Source organism: Pteronotus mesoamericanus, unplaced genomic scaffold, assembly GCF_021234165.1.
Source record: "Pteronotus mesoamericanus isolate MK-2021 breed Mesoamerican mustached bat unplaced genomic scaffold, CSHL_Meso_final contig_116, whole genome shotgun sequence".
Taxonomy (NCBI): Eukaryota; Metazoa; Chordata; class Mammalia; order Chiroptera; family Mormoopidae; genus Pteronotus; species Pteronotus mesoamericanus.
Genome location: NW_026555027.1, coordinates 8,329,857 through 8,342,453, shown reverse-complemented (window position 1 = coordinate 8,342,453; position 12,597 = coordinate 8,329,857). Strand labels below are relative to the sequence as shown.

The 12,597-nt window shown below is 53.5% G+C and overlaps 1 protein-coding gene across 1 annotated transcript; it reads left to right on the top strand.

Annotated features, from left to right (window-relative positions):
* Positions 1-257: 257 nt before the first annotated feature.
* On the top strand, positions 258-2,890 carry TFF1 (trefoil factor 1). Its single transcript, XM_054577516.1, has 3 exons — positions 258-333; positions 2,268-2,423; positions 2,874-2,890. The coding sequence occupies exons 1-3, from the start codon at positions 258-260 to the stop codon at positions 2,888-2,890; spliced, it is 249 nt and encodes an 82-aa protein (XP_054433491.1).
* The last annotated feature ends 9,707 nt before the right edge of the window (positions 2,891-12,597 follow it).

Below are 12,597 nucleotides of genomic sequence, written 5' to 3'. Positions count from 1 at the left end.
TCAAATCCCTCCCCAAGATGACTACGCAACAGGGATTTTCCTCTATCAGCCACCTTGTCCGTGTGGCTTGCCCGTGTTTAGAAAACACCTTGTAATCAGTGGAGATTACTTGGCATGAAAGACTGTGAGACCCTCCTTAGGCAAATGCAATGCTCTTTCGGCAAACAGAGCCCGCGCTTAAAATTGAGGGCTCCGACAGGCTCTCACCCCTGACTTGGAGTCTCCTGGGGAACAGAGAGGAGAAGGTGGAGGCTGCCATGGAGCCCAAGGTGATCTGTGTCCTGCTCGTGGTCTTCTCGCTGGCCCTCAGCACCCAGGCCCAGGGCCAGGCCGGTAAGACAGCCCCTTCCCGCTTTTCGGTGGCCACAGAGAGGCAGCTCGATGGGGCCTTTGTTTCACAGCGTGTCACCTTTGAGCCAAGCGCTGCTCTAGGCCCTTGAAAGATTTTAGAAGGCAAAAGCAGGCGGTGAGAGCCTCAGGGGAAAGGGAGCCCTTTGCAAACTGCTGTGAGAAAGTGGATCCCTTGGTCTGTGCTGTCTTCCAGTACAGATGCTGGAATATTATGCTGTTCTTGAATATTGCGTTTCAAAGAGCAAGCTTTGATGTAGGCTGCAGGAACAGCGCTTCTGAGGGTCCCAGCCAAACGCTACCACAGGGGGTGGACCTGCTCAAAGCCTGCACATGTGTCCAAGTGCCTGCTCCATGGGTGGGAGCCCAAGAACCTCTCTGGCATGTGCGTGGGCTCTCCTGGGTCCCATGTTCTCCAGACCCCAAACCACCTGTCCCATTGGTACATGATCAATATTAGTCCACAGGAGTGGCCCCGTGAGAGAGGGCTTCCTTTGAACTTGTTGGTATTTCATCGCCTTTCTCTTCAGTGTCTGATCAATAGTCCGCCTTAGAGAGTTGCCGAGAACACTTGGTGTGCCAGTGTTCACAAAAAGTGCTTTGCAAGCTACAAAGTGCTAAATAAACATTACTTCTTATTGCAAGAATGCTTTGCAGGATTTCTCAAAGGAATAAGTGTGGGCATCTGGCCCTCTCAGTCCAGGCAGTGTCCCACAGCCCCCTGTCTCTGGAGGGGCTGTCTTTCGCAGAGTCCGATGCCCCAGGTCAAGGCCAGCTGCGACCACTTCTGCCCCGAATCTCAGTCCACGTCTCTCTCTCTCCTCCCGCTTCCGTTCAGGATCCCCCCTGCCCCCACCGTCCCTTTACTATCGATGCCCCCGAGGCCTTGCTCCTTGTCCCCCTTGTCTTCTCACTCATGGCACACAGCCGTGAATACCTCCGAGCCCATGTGACAGAAAGAAACTTCTCACCCTCCTATGTCCCCAATTCCAAGACAGGGACAGGGAAGGGGTTCCGGACTCCTCTTCTATGACCTGCCTTGGCCTGCCGAGTTTGCCTGTTGAGAGCCCCAGCCCTTGGCCCTGGCTGCAGACCCTGCAGATCTTGCATCCGGACCGCGTGGGAGCTGTCAGCTGGCCCATCTGCCCTGACCGCTAAACTCGGCTTTGGGTCATTTCATTGCTCTCCTGGGAAAACTGCTGCTCTCGGGCTGAGACCGTCCACCCTGGGCCTCAGCTTGGCCCCGCCCAGATCAATCCCACCCCACCCTCTGCACCGTACCTGCAGATGGACTCACACCCCCTGAACCCGCCTTGCTCTCTCCCTTCACTGCCAATGAGTACTCTGCTCCTCTTGCTTGGAACACCCATTGCCTCATCCTCATGTGGCCAGCCCCCTCCTACAGGAAGAGCTCCTTGCTTTGCGCAGGCTTATTGTCAACTGTCCCTTCTGTGCTTGCCCTGGACACACTGGGATGGTCTCACTCTGCTGTTTGGTACACATACTTGGCTTTCTCCTCTACTTGACTTTTGGATTCTTAACAAATATGTCTCTATTTTTGATTTCTCAGTCCCCCACCACCTGCCAGGGAGCTTGGCATGAGCTTGATTTCAGAGGGACCTGTGCTGTTTTTGTTGTGTGACATCCTGTTTCTAGCACGCGCGTGTACACACACAGTGCTCAGTAGATATATATTGATTGAGTAAATAAGTTTAATAATTGTTTGTTGAAATTAAAGAGTGAATGAATAAATTGTCCAGGTAGTTACAAGGTTTATAATTCCTGGGCATCTTGGGTTTTCCCTGAGGTTACGTGTTTTCAGGTCATGAAATGAGGACAAGGTGTCCATTTTGGACCCCGAGTCCTGGGTCAGCATCAGCCTATGACTTACCTTTGCCTCTTGCCCCATGCACCTTCAGAGACATGTACCATGGACCCGAAACAAAGAACAAATTGTGGTTTTCCTGGTGTCACGCCTTCCCAGTGTGCAGAGAGGGGCTGCTGTTTTGACAGCACCATCCCCAATTACCCATGGTGCTTCTTTCCTTTGAAGATCAACGACAACGTTCCAGAAGGTATGTCCATGACAACGCTGTAGGGGCTGACGGTCTAGAATCAGTGAGAAAAAAACACATGGGACCACGGGACCCTACTCCACAGGGCCAGCTGTGTTTTTATCCAGAACAGTAGCCATGAGGTGCATGTGGAGAAGTGGTTGAGTGTCCCCCAGGCAGAGTTCAGGTCTCGAGGTGGAAAGACAGGGCTGAGAGACGGCTTGGGGAGGAACCCTGTCTTTTCCCTGCCTCTTCTTCACATCTCTAACCAAACTTAGTGAGGAATCATCCCTGCAATGCTTACCTTGGTGGGACTGAAAGGAAAGACAAAATATGAAGACAGTCTGTGTTTTCTAAAGACTCTCCCCATTGCAACTTTCAAGTCAAATCTTCTGGAATTATTTAAGAGTGAAAGAACATCCTTATTCGCACTAACACATCTCTTCTCCGCCCCCGCCTTTCCCCTTTCAGAGGAGTGTGTGTTTTAGCCGCTGTCCCGGTGGAAGTCACACGTCTGGACTTAGAACGGCCTTTCCCGGCGCCCACAGCTCAGCCCCGTCGCCCCTGCCACCGCACGCACGTCTCGGGGCTCCCCCGTCTGCGGCAGGCCCTTAGCTCCCCACATGGATTGACTGCTGATTTTTCGTGCTCAGCATTGGCCTAACAATGAAAACAGATGAATGCTAGTTTCGCTTTTAGTTCTTTGAGAAAATATAAACGATTTTCCTTTCTTTCAAAGAGAAGTGTCCTGTTTTTCCCTTTGGTTTATACATTAATTCGCACTACCTCAGGTGAGGTATGAGGGGTAGATAAGAGGAAGAAGAGGCAACAGGGTCGTGGAAGTTGACTCCGTAGCTGCTGGCAGCTGGGGTCCATGCACAAGGCCATTCACTGCAAAGTCTAAGAAACAACTCCAAGGCACACCCCTTTCAAGTCAGGATAATAGACGCCAAACTCTGTTAACGTTCTTGGAAAATTCACTGTGGATGGTCAGCTGCCATGTGAGAAAACTACCTTTCAATTTCTCTCCATCCCCCCAGGTGGAAACTGGGAGATAAAACCCACAGCGGAGTCTGATAGTGTTAGTAATAAAAGGTTGTTGAGCATGACATGAGTTGATACCTTAAAGAACCACCCCCCGCCCCAAAGAGAAGGATACGAAGGGCTCATGTCCCCTTACTACCGACACAGGCAACATGGAAGGGCAGGAGGCCGACTGGACCTGCCAAGTACACCCAGGCGTTGAACAGACCAGCCAGGCGGGCCAGCAGCGCAGACCTGGCAGCCTCGGCAGCCTTAGACGTCCCAGCCCCGACGGGGCTGCAGGGAGGGCGAGGAGAGGCCACTGGCTCTGGGCTGTCATCCTGCCCAGGAGCTCAGCGAAACAAGCCCATTGCTCCCCACAGTGGCCCCTCCTCTCAGGTGTCCTTGCTATGGGCACAACCTGGACAACTGTCCACGGGGTCCCAGGTGCGGCAGAGCACTTCTGGCCTCCACAGGTGCTGGTTCCCAAGAGGAAGGGGCATTGAGCTTTGTGGGAACAGCGTGTTCCACACTGGCCAGTCGGATCCATTGTTCCCCAGCGCCCTGCCGCCGGGACAAGCACACACACGGTCCCAGGGGCCAGGGGCCCTGGGCGGAGGCAGGACGTCAGCATGCCTGCCACAGTGCCCATGTGTGCCCGGCCATGTGTGTCGTGTTCTGTGTGCTCTGGGGACCTCCATGTCTTTTCCTCATTGGAGAATCTGCAGGGTTTTCGCTTCTCTTTTGTGTCCCTTCCCATCTGATCTCCCCCACAGCCTCTGCCTGCTTGGCTGAGGTGAAAAGCCACCAACTTTGTCAGTCTCCTGTGAGAGGCAGGCCCTCTGGTCGCAGCCTCTGGAGGTAACAGCCCAGGGAATAAACCTCCTGGTCTGTCCTGGCCCACTCCCTTCCTGACCTTCTCCCTGGAGGGCCCAGTGCCCTGGGGCTGCCCATGGGTCCCCCTTGCATTCTGTCTGTGGAGTGGGGCTCCAGCGTCCTTGGGAGTCCAGCTGGTTCCATTCCCTGTCCCTTTTCCCCCATGCCCCCCAGAGGTCGCTTTTCCCCGTGACCTCTTGTGGCAGACCTGCCCTCCTGTTCTGGCCATCCCGTCCCTCCTTCCATTATGTCTTACCTGACTTCTGCTCTATAAAGAGACCGGAGAAAGCGCTCATTTTCCCATTCTCTCTTTGAGTGAGAGGTGGCCCTGTGACTCCATCCTGGCTCATGACACAGGAGGGGTTATCTACTTGGGGACTCCTAAAGAAGAATTTTCCTCCTTCATAGAAGGAGAGCTCCTTTTGGTCACCCAGATTGCACCTGCACCCTGCCTTTGGATGTTGTGTGGTATGAAGGTGTGATGTGGTGCTTCAGGCAGCCATTCTGTGATAAGGAGGAAAAGCCAGCGAACCCTTGGCGTCCCTGAGCTGCTGATTTGACCCATCACCACCAGACTTTGTGCTGAGTAAACCCAAATGTCCTTATGGGTTAAAGCACTCCCCACTGGGTTTTCTCTTCCTCGACAACACGTTACCAGGGTCTGTATCTTCCCTGCACCACAGAACCATGACCCTATGGCCCAGCTGCCACCGGCGGGGGCAAACTCTAGCCCATGGTAAAAGTGCTTAGGACGAGTCTTCCAGGTTAGGCCCTTAATCTGTTAGAGGACTGCAGGCAGTCACGCTCCGTACCACACCTGGGGCGACGCCCTGACTTCCCACTAAGCCATCCAACCACCTCAGCCCTCAGCAGGAGCCTCCGGCTTGGCATCAGGAGGAAGCGGGCAGAGGGAGCTGGTGTGAGAGAATCCAGAAGCCTCACTTCAGGTTTCCAAAACCAATGCCATCTCAAGTGACAACTGCATCCTTATCTTCACCCCCATTTTGGAACGGACGACAAGGTACCAACAGGTGTTGAATGACCCGCGGAGTGAGCAGACCTTCGGATCAGACGGGCTCAGCAGACTGGAGTCAGAGGTCCCCTCAGGAATGAGGTTCAGGAAAAGTGTCAAAGATGCAACCGAGAGAAAGTAGACAGAGGGGTCTGGACACAGAGACAACACCCCATATTGTTCCCGCCTGTGGCTCTAAAACACAGATGAGCCCAGTGGGGCTCACACGCAGGGGGCTGTCACTGTGGGCCGCCGGCCTTCTCTCCCATGGAGAGCAGCGTGGGTGAAGGGACACTCCCCAGGGAGCCATGGCGCATCCACCAGGGGCTCCTAGACTCTAAGTCCTCCGGTGGCCAGGGAGGTCCAACCGCCTTCCTCCTGGCAAATGCGTCCGACTAGGGGCCCAGAGGCCGGGTGACAAGGAGCCTGATTCGGTGGGTCACCTGCCATTTTTCGGTTTCCCTGGATTCTGGTCCAGTGAAGGGACTGAATGGAGACAGGGCTGGTGACGGCAACCCCGCTCCCCAATCGGGTTACACAGAAAGAATCTGGGGCCCACGATTCACGTCCCCCTTCCTTGGTGTCTGCGTCCAGAATGTGCGATTGTGTGGCTCCACTGTCTGGGTGCCAGGCCTGTTGGGGAGGAGAGAGGCCAGGTCTCCTGCAGGGATGTCCCTGCCTCAGCATGGGTTGCTGGGACATACATCCTTCTGGCCCCTCATGGCTCAGCGCCCTGCCCAGGACCCAGAGGTGGGTGCAAAAGGAGATGATCTCTGCCACACTGTCCTCCTGGAAACTCCCAAACGTCCAGCAGAATTCCAATGGCGCAAGGGACTGGAGGGGCAGAAGACGCTGGGGCGCAGCTCCGAGGGCGCGACCCCAGACCCAGAGCCATGTTGCAGAAGCGCGCCCGCCCGCAGGGTCTGGGAAACCAAGATGCCCAGAAGGATGTTGGGGCCACACCCCGTGCTGTCCCTCCTCCATAGGTGTCCAGTGCACCAACAGCACCCTCTCGAGTTTCAGGTGTCAGTGGGAGCTGCTGAGTCCTGGGTGCGGTGACAGACGGGGCGGCACGTGTGGATGCGGGAGTTGGGCCCAAGGGGACAGAGGGCACTGGGTGGCAGGCCACTTCCTTCTCATGGTCAGACCCAGGCGAGGTGAGATAGGAGAGGAGGTTAAGAGGGAAGAAAGCCCACAAAGACCCCGGAAGAGTGAAATGTTTCCTCCTCACGCCCAGGAATATAAAGACACCAGAACCTTCCCTGGACCAGCCTCTGCCTGCGGCAGCCCCTCGCCCACGGCGTTCCACCCCCGTGCCCCGCGCCCCGTGATGGTGATCGCCTGGGGGGTGTATCGTACCACACCCCCACCCACACCCCTCCACAGCCCTGCGCACTCGGACAAGGGAGGTGGGGGCAGAGTAGGGGGCAGGACGGATGTCTTGAGGAAGCAACGGCCGACTCCTCTGGGTCACTGCAAAGTCCTTGCAGCGTTTGGAAGCGTGGTGGGAAAAAGGCAGGCCGTGGCGATAACGGGCCTCGGTAACTTATAGCTCGGCCGATAAGGTGCAGGGAGAGTCAACAGTCTGGGCAATGTGCACACATGCACACGCTCACACATGTGCACACACAGTCCCTAAAGAACCCGAGCCCCCCTCTGGCCCCCGACCGTGGGAAGCAGGCTGAGGGCACCTGTGTGAGAGGTCATCTGGGGGCCAGCATTCTCTTGCACCTAAAGCCACAGGATTTTGGTGGGGGCGGGGCATGAAAACCACCCGTATAACTTTCAAATGTGACTTCCTGGCTTGGTAGTGAAAAGTTTTATATGCGTTCTATTTTTGTTTTTGGAAACAGGCTCTTTATTTCAGCACCCAACGCAGTAGGGTGACGTGTCAGTTTAAAGTTTTCTTGGTTTTAGCGGACATGAAGTTAAAGTGCTAATGTGCCCTGTTCAATACCAGACACTGGCAAAGCTGTCCCCAACATCCCACATGCTGCTTTTTGCCCGCCAGCCTGGAAACTGCCAAATTGGGGAAGTTTCTAGAACTTTCTGTGCCCTTAGAGAGCTTTAGACAAAAGTTCCGGAAGTCTCTCACGGGGAGAGATTCCCAGTTATGGGGGAAGTCGGGATTTTCTGGTAAATCGGTGCTGTGGGAAGAGTCACGTCTGCTTCAGGCCTGGAAGGGACTCAGCCTGTGATGGAGGAGGGAGCACAGCCGGCAGCGCGGCCTGGGGGCAGGGAGCACACCGGCTGCCGTGCAGGGAGGGGCCCCGGGGACGTGGGAGCCAGTCCTGACCCCTAAGGCTGGTGGTGCTGCTGCCTGGGGCTCCACTGACACCCCAAACCCATATCAGAAGCCCCACTTTCTTTTCAGCCTGAGTTGGTGGATTAGTCAGCTTGGGCGGCCATCATCCACACTGTGAAGCTGAGACAATGAAAGCCTTTCTCTTGCAGATCTGGGGGCTGGAAGTCTGAGATCAAGGGGTCGGCAGGGCTGGCTCCCCATGAGGGCTCTCCCTCGCGGGTGGATGGCCATCTTGTCCCTGGGTCTCCCTCTGTGTGTGTCTCCCTCTGTGTGTGTCCGTCCTAATCTCTCATAAGGACACCAGTCCTACTGAATTAAAACCCACCCAAAAGGCCTCATTTTAAAGTAATTGCCTTTCTAAAGACCTTATCTCTACCTAAGGTCACGTTCTGAAATAGTGGGGGTTAGGACCCCACACGGTGAATTTCAGGGAGACACAGTTCAGCCCCAAACAGCATGTACCTGTTACGTGCAACCAAAGAGTGTTAATCCCTGCCACTCGCCAGTGTGCAGGCACCAGGATGTTTGCTGTTATTTGAGACCCGTCAGTTCTGCTCCCCACGGCGAGAGGACAAATGGGGTACGTGAACCTGAAGGTGTGTCAGGCACAGGTGGGGGAAGCTAGCCTCTGCTGCGGGTGACAGTAACCTGCAGGGCGTGCCACCTGACTAAGAGGATCGCATAAGCAGAAATGTTATTACAGATGGGAGGGGAACGGGAGGCCACCCATCAGAAGCAGGCGGTGCCTGTCTCTGCTGGCAGAGCTGTCATCTGCCACCCCTAAACTAGGCACTCCTGTCACTAGCGACCCCCGTCGTGGCCCCGTTCGGGTCCTGGTGTCAGCCCAGAAACAGCCCAGCAGCGGGGCTGCTCTGTGGGTCACCGCGGGCTATGGCTGGGCTGGCATTGTCAGCTCTGTCTCCCCCATAGAACCGAGCGTGCGGGGCCCCCGCGTGCCGTCCAGGCTCCGGCCCCTTGCTCAAGCCTCAGTTTTGGTCCTTGTCACCAGGTACTGCTGGGAGGGCCCAGAGTGGGACAGGACAGACTGCCTCGTGACCCAGGACCCATGTGCGTGGTCATTCCACCCACGTGCACCCACAGAGGGTGTTCGCCTGCCCTGTGCTTTTCACTGTGGCTTGTCGATTGGTTTAATAAACTCCGGTTTGAGCACCTTAGTTTAATCCGTGAGCTTGTTTGTTCTGCGGCTGGTCGTGTACTTGGAGGTTACCATTGCTACTAGATAATTTCCCACACAATAGGGTTCTGTTCAGACCGTGTTGAACTAAAGACCATGTTGTTAGCTTAAGAAAACTCCCTCGCTTTTCTTTGAGAGAGTGGGAGGGGCGGATTGTGGAAATATTCAATAATTATGAGCCTGATAGGAAACATCAGGGGCTATTAGGGAACAATTAGATACTTGATCCAAATCTCAGTGGCTATTAGGAAATAGCAATCGATTTAAAGGTCTGAGCAGGTAGAAGATTATAGTTAATAATAGAATGATAAATAGTATTACAGTATTTTAAAGATTTTTTGTTCAGTTTCTTTTGTTTTATTTTTTAAAATTTAAAAATTTTAATTGAATTATTGAGGTGACATTGGTTAATAAAATTGTATAGGTTTTAGGTCTACAATTCTATGATAGAGCATCTGTACATTGTGTTGTGTATTCTTCATTGTTCTTCCCAGTTCTTAATGTTGCCCTGAGTTGGACATTTTGGGGGTAGCAAACATTAAATCAGGCAGAACTGCACATACCTAAATAAGTATGAGGTATAATGAGGTTGAGCAGACCTGCGAAGTCGGGCACATCTATTCTAAAGGCAAACATTGAAAGGGTTTTTTTGTACTTAATCTGCTCTAATGCATCATTGTCAAGGACTCGGAAGAGCCTGCTTGCAAGCTAATAGTTTCATGGGTGCTGGCGGAGGGCCGGGGAGTCTGGGTTCAGAGGTGAAGGACTCAATTACCTGCGGTGCAGCAAGCAGCATGCGATCGTCATGCCTGTGCCCCCAAGTCCTCATGCCTGGGGTGACACAGGCGGGCTCAAACGAGTGCCGGCCCACACAGTGGGTTGCGTCACAGCAGAGGGACCCTGACCTCATCAGGGACTCGGATCTTTAAGGGGCAGGACACTTGCCTGCCCGCGGCTCCAGGCGCAGACGCCACATCTGCCCTCTCAGCTTGTTTGCGCCGCAGACACCCTTGAAAAGAGAGTCTGGAATGAAGGGCTGTTCCTGTAGCCTCCTACTTGTCTCTTTGGGTGGGGCAGGCGGTGGTATTTCCATCCAGGGTTCTGGGGGTGGCTGCCCCGGGACCGCTGAGATCACCCCCAGCTTACGAGTCATATGCACTCACGGCCTGGGAGGGGAGGACACCTTGTGCCGGGCAGGGCCACTTGGGGTGCTTTCAGGAGCAGAGTGAACAACCGGGGGCTAAGGGAGGAGGCTTTGCTGTATCGAGAGGGTGGGTGCCTGTGGTTCCCACCGAGGGTGTGATTGGCTCGTTTGAACAACTCCGTGGGCTGGCCAGTAAGAGAGATCCCCTGCTCAGGGGCCGGCAGGAACCCGGAAAGGAGGGCTGCTCGGCTGGGCCCTTACCTGTGGGAGCCGAGGGGGAGGCGAACTCGCGGTTAGGCCGCCCGAGGCCATCTCCATCCACAGATGTCAAGGCACACTTGACGCTGAGCCTTGATTTCGGGTCCCACACCGTAAGGACAGTTAGTGCGGCACACGCAATGTGGGAGACGCACGGAGAATGGTCTCCCAACAATTTTTAAACATTTTCAAGTTTATTTGTGGAGAGTTTTAAGACGATAACACAAGGGGAGGCAATTTTGTTTTTTCTCAAAGGACCAGATGGCGAATATTTTAGGATTTGTGGGCCACGCAGTATCCGTCACGACTAATCAACTCTGCCATCACAGCTTGAACGCAGCCATAAACAAATGGGTAAATAAATTGGCATGGCTGTGTTTTAATAAAGTTTTATTTAAATAAACAGGCAATGAGTCCATGGGCCATAGTTTGCCAACTCCTATCAGTTTGTTGTGACTTGTGGTAACCTAAATGATTTAAATATTTTGAAGTTTTAAGATCGACCAGACTGGGGCTTGTTTCAGTATGATGTCCAGGAAAACAAAACAAAGTAGCTACTCAGATACCAAACAGACATCTTAAATAATGCAAATCTCGAATAAAATCTCTCAAAGAAAGACAAGGAGGAATCACACCGTGCATCACATTGGAAAATGTGCTCAAATTATACCCATCCAATTATATTCCCAAATATAACTCATCCAGAAATCTTGAATTTCATTCCCTTCCAAACTCTGCATCAAAATCCTCATCGGCATCCGTTTACCTGTTTATGTCTTCTCTTAGCAGTGGCCACGATCCTTATTAAGCAGATAAATTTGATCCTGGGCTCCCAAAGGCTCAGTTACTTACCCACTCCATCAGTCAGCATACTCTGGCTCCAGAGACCTGGAAAGCTGGGGAGGAAATGGAATTGTACGTTGTTCAGCCCCCACCCCTCTTCTATGCTTGGGGGCTCTAGGCACATAAATGTTGGTAACAAAATATTTCTCCCCTGATTATACCGTGAAAATGAGATCTTACCCTGCTCAGGTCTCAGGAGGCGTGGGAGACTTTGGAGCGCACGGAATAAGCCCCCATCCCACCTCCCTTTACAAGCGAGGACACTAATCCAGAGACGTGAGGAGGTGTGCCTTAGTTACATTCCTATATCTATGTGCCGATATTATTTTATGAGCTCCAAAGGTAACCTGGGTAGGGGGCCACACGAGGTGGGCGGTTCCCATTTCTCACCCCCTCGGGGATGAGTTATCCTCTTCTCCACTCCGCCCCCCTCAGGAAGGAAGTCCATGGTGTGTAGGTGCTGGGTCTGGTTCTGAGATAGAAAATGGATGAGGCACAGGCCCGGCTCTGGGTGTCGCCCTGCACTCATTCGCTGTGTTACGACATTTGAGCGAGGGATCTTTCTGTGCAGACCGTCAGACGGGGGGCAGTGGTACCAGCTCTTCCTCCGCCTTGCTGTTAGGACTGAATCCAACCTCGCATGCAAGACCCTTAGACGGTCCCCTGGCCCCAAGTCAGCCTGCAGCCGGTACTAGCTGCAAGTAATGAAGAAGCCAGAAAAGTGAAAATCTCCTTAAAGTGTAGGTGTGGCTAATGGTTTGACTCAGGTGAACAAAGGGTGCTTGTGAGAGGGGTGAAGGGCACCTGCGTGGCCTCTCTGAGGGAAGTAAGGGAAGTCTTCCTGGAAGAAGGGACTCCCGAGCTAAGAGCGAAAGCATAGAAAGGGGTTAGCAAGACGAAGAGTGGAGGCAGAGCCCTGAGAGAGATGAGGACACACAAGCAAAGGCTCAAAGCCCAGGGTGTGTACAGAGCAGTGGGATATGCCTACCTCGTGAGGGGGACCTCGCGGCAAACGAGGCTGGAGGGGCACGTGGGTCCAGCCCACAAAGTGTCTTTCTTTTCACACTCAGGCAACTCCTAGCTGGTTTTTACCTTGTAAGCTGTGAGAAGCAAGAGAGTGGCAGAGGTGGGACATATATAGGTTTTTATTTTATAAAGATAATTAAGGTACCTGACTTTTGTCTGGAGGGGAACAAAATTATGTGTGGCTTGGAGATGAGTTAAGAAGCAGGTGTAGTAAATAAAGTGAGAAGTCCCAAGGACCAGACTGGTTGTAAGTGCAAATGCTTACAGACGCCAAACAGGTGCATAACTGGACGTGCCCAGCTGGGCAGTACCGGGCTGCAGACTGGAGGGCTCTCGCTCTGCGCTGAAGGACCGCCACAGCTTCGGCCTCGGGAGCTTCCTTCAGAGCTCCTTGGAGAACAGGTTTGTAAGTGACGGCTTTGCTCAGCTTTGGTTTGTCTAAAAAAGTTACTGAAATCTCTGTACCTTCTGCTCAGTTCTGCTGTGAACCTAGAACTTCTCTAAAAAAGTAAA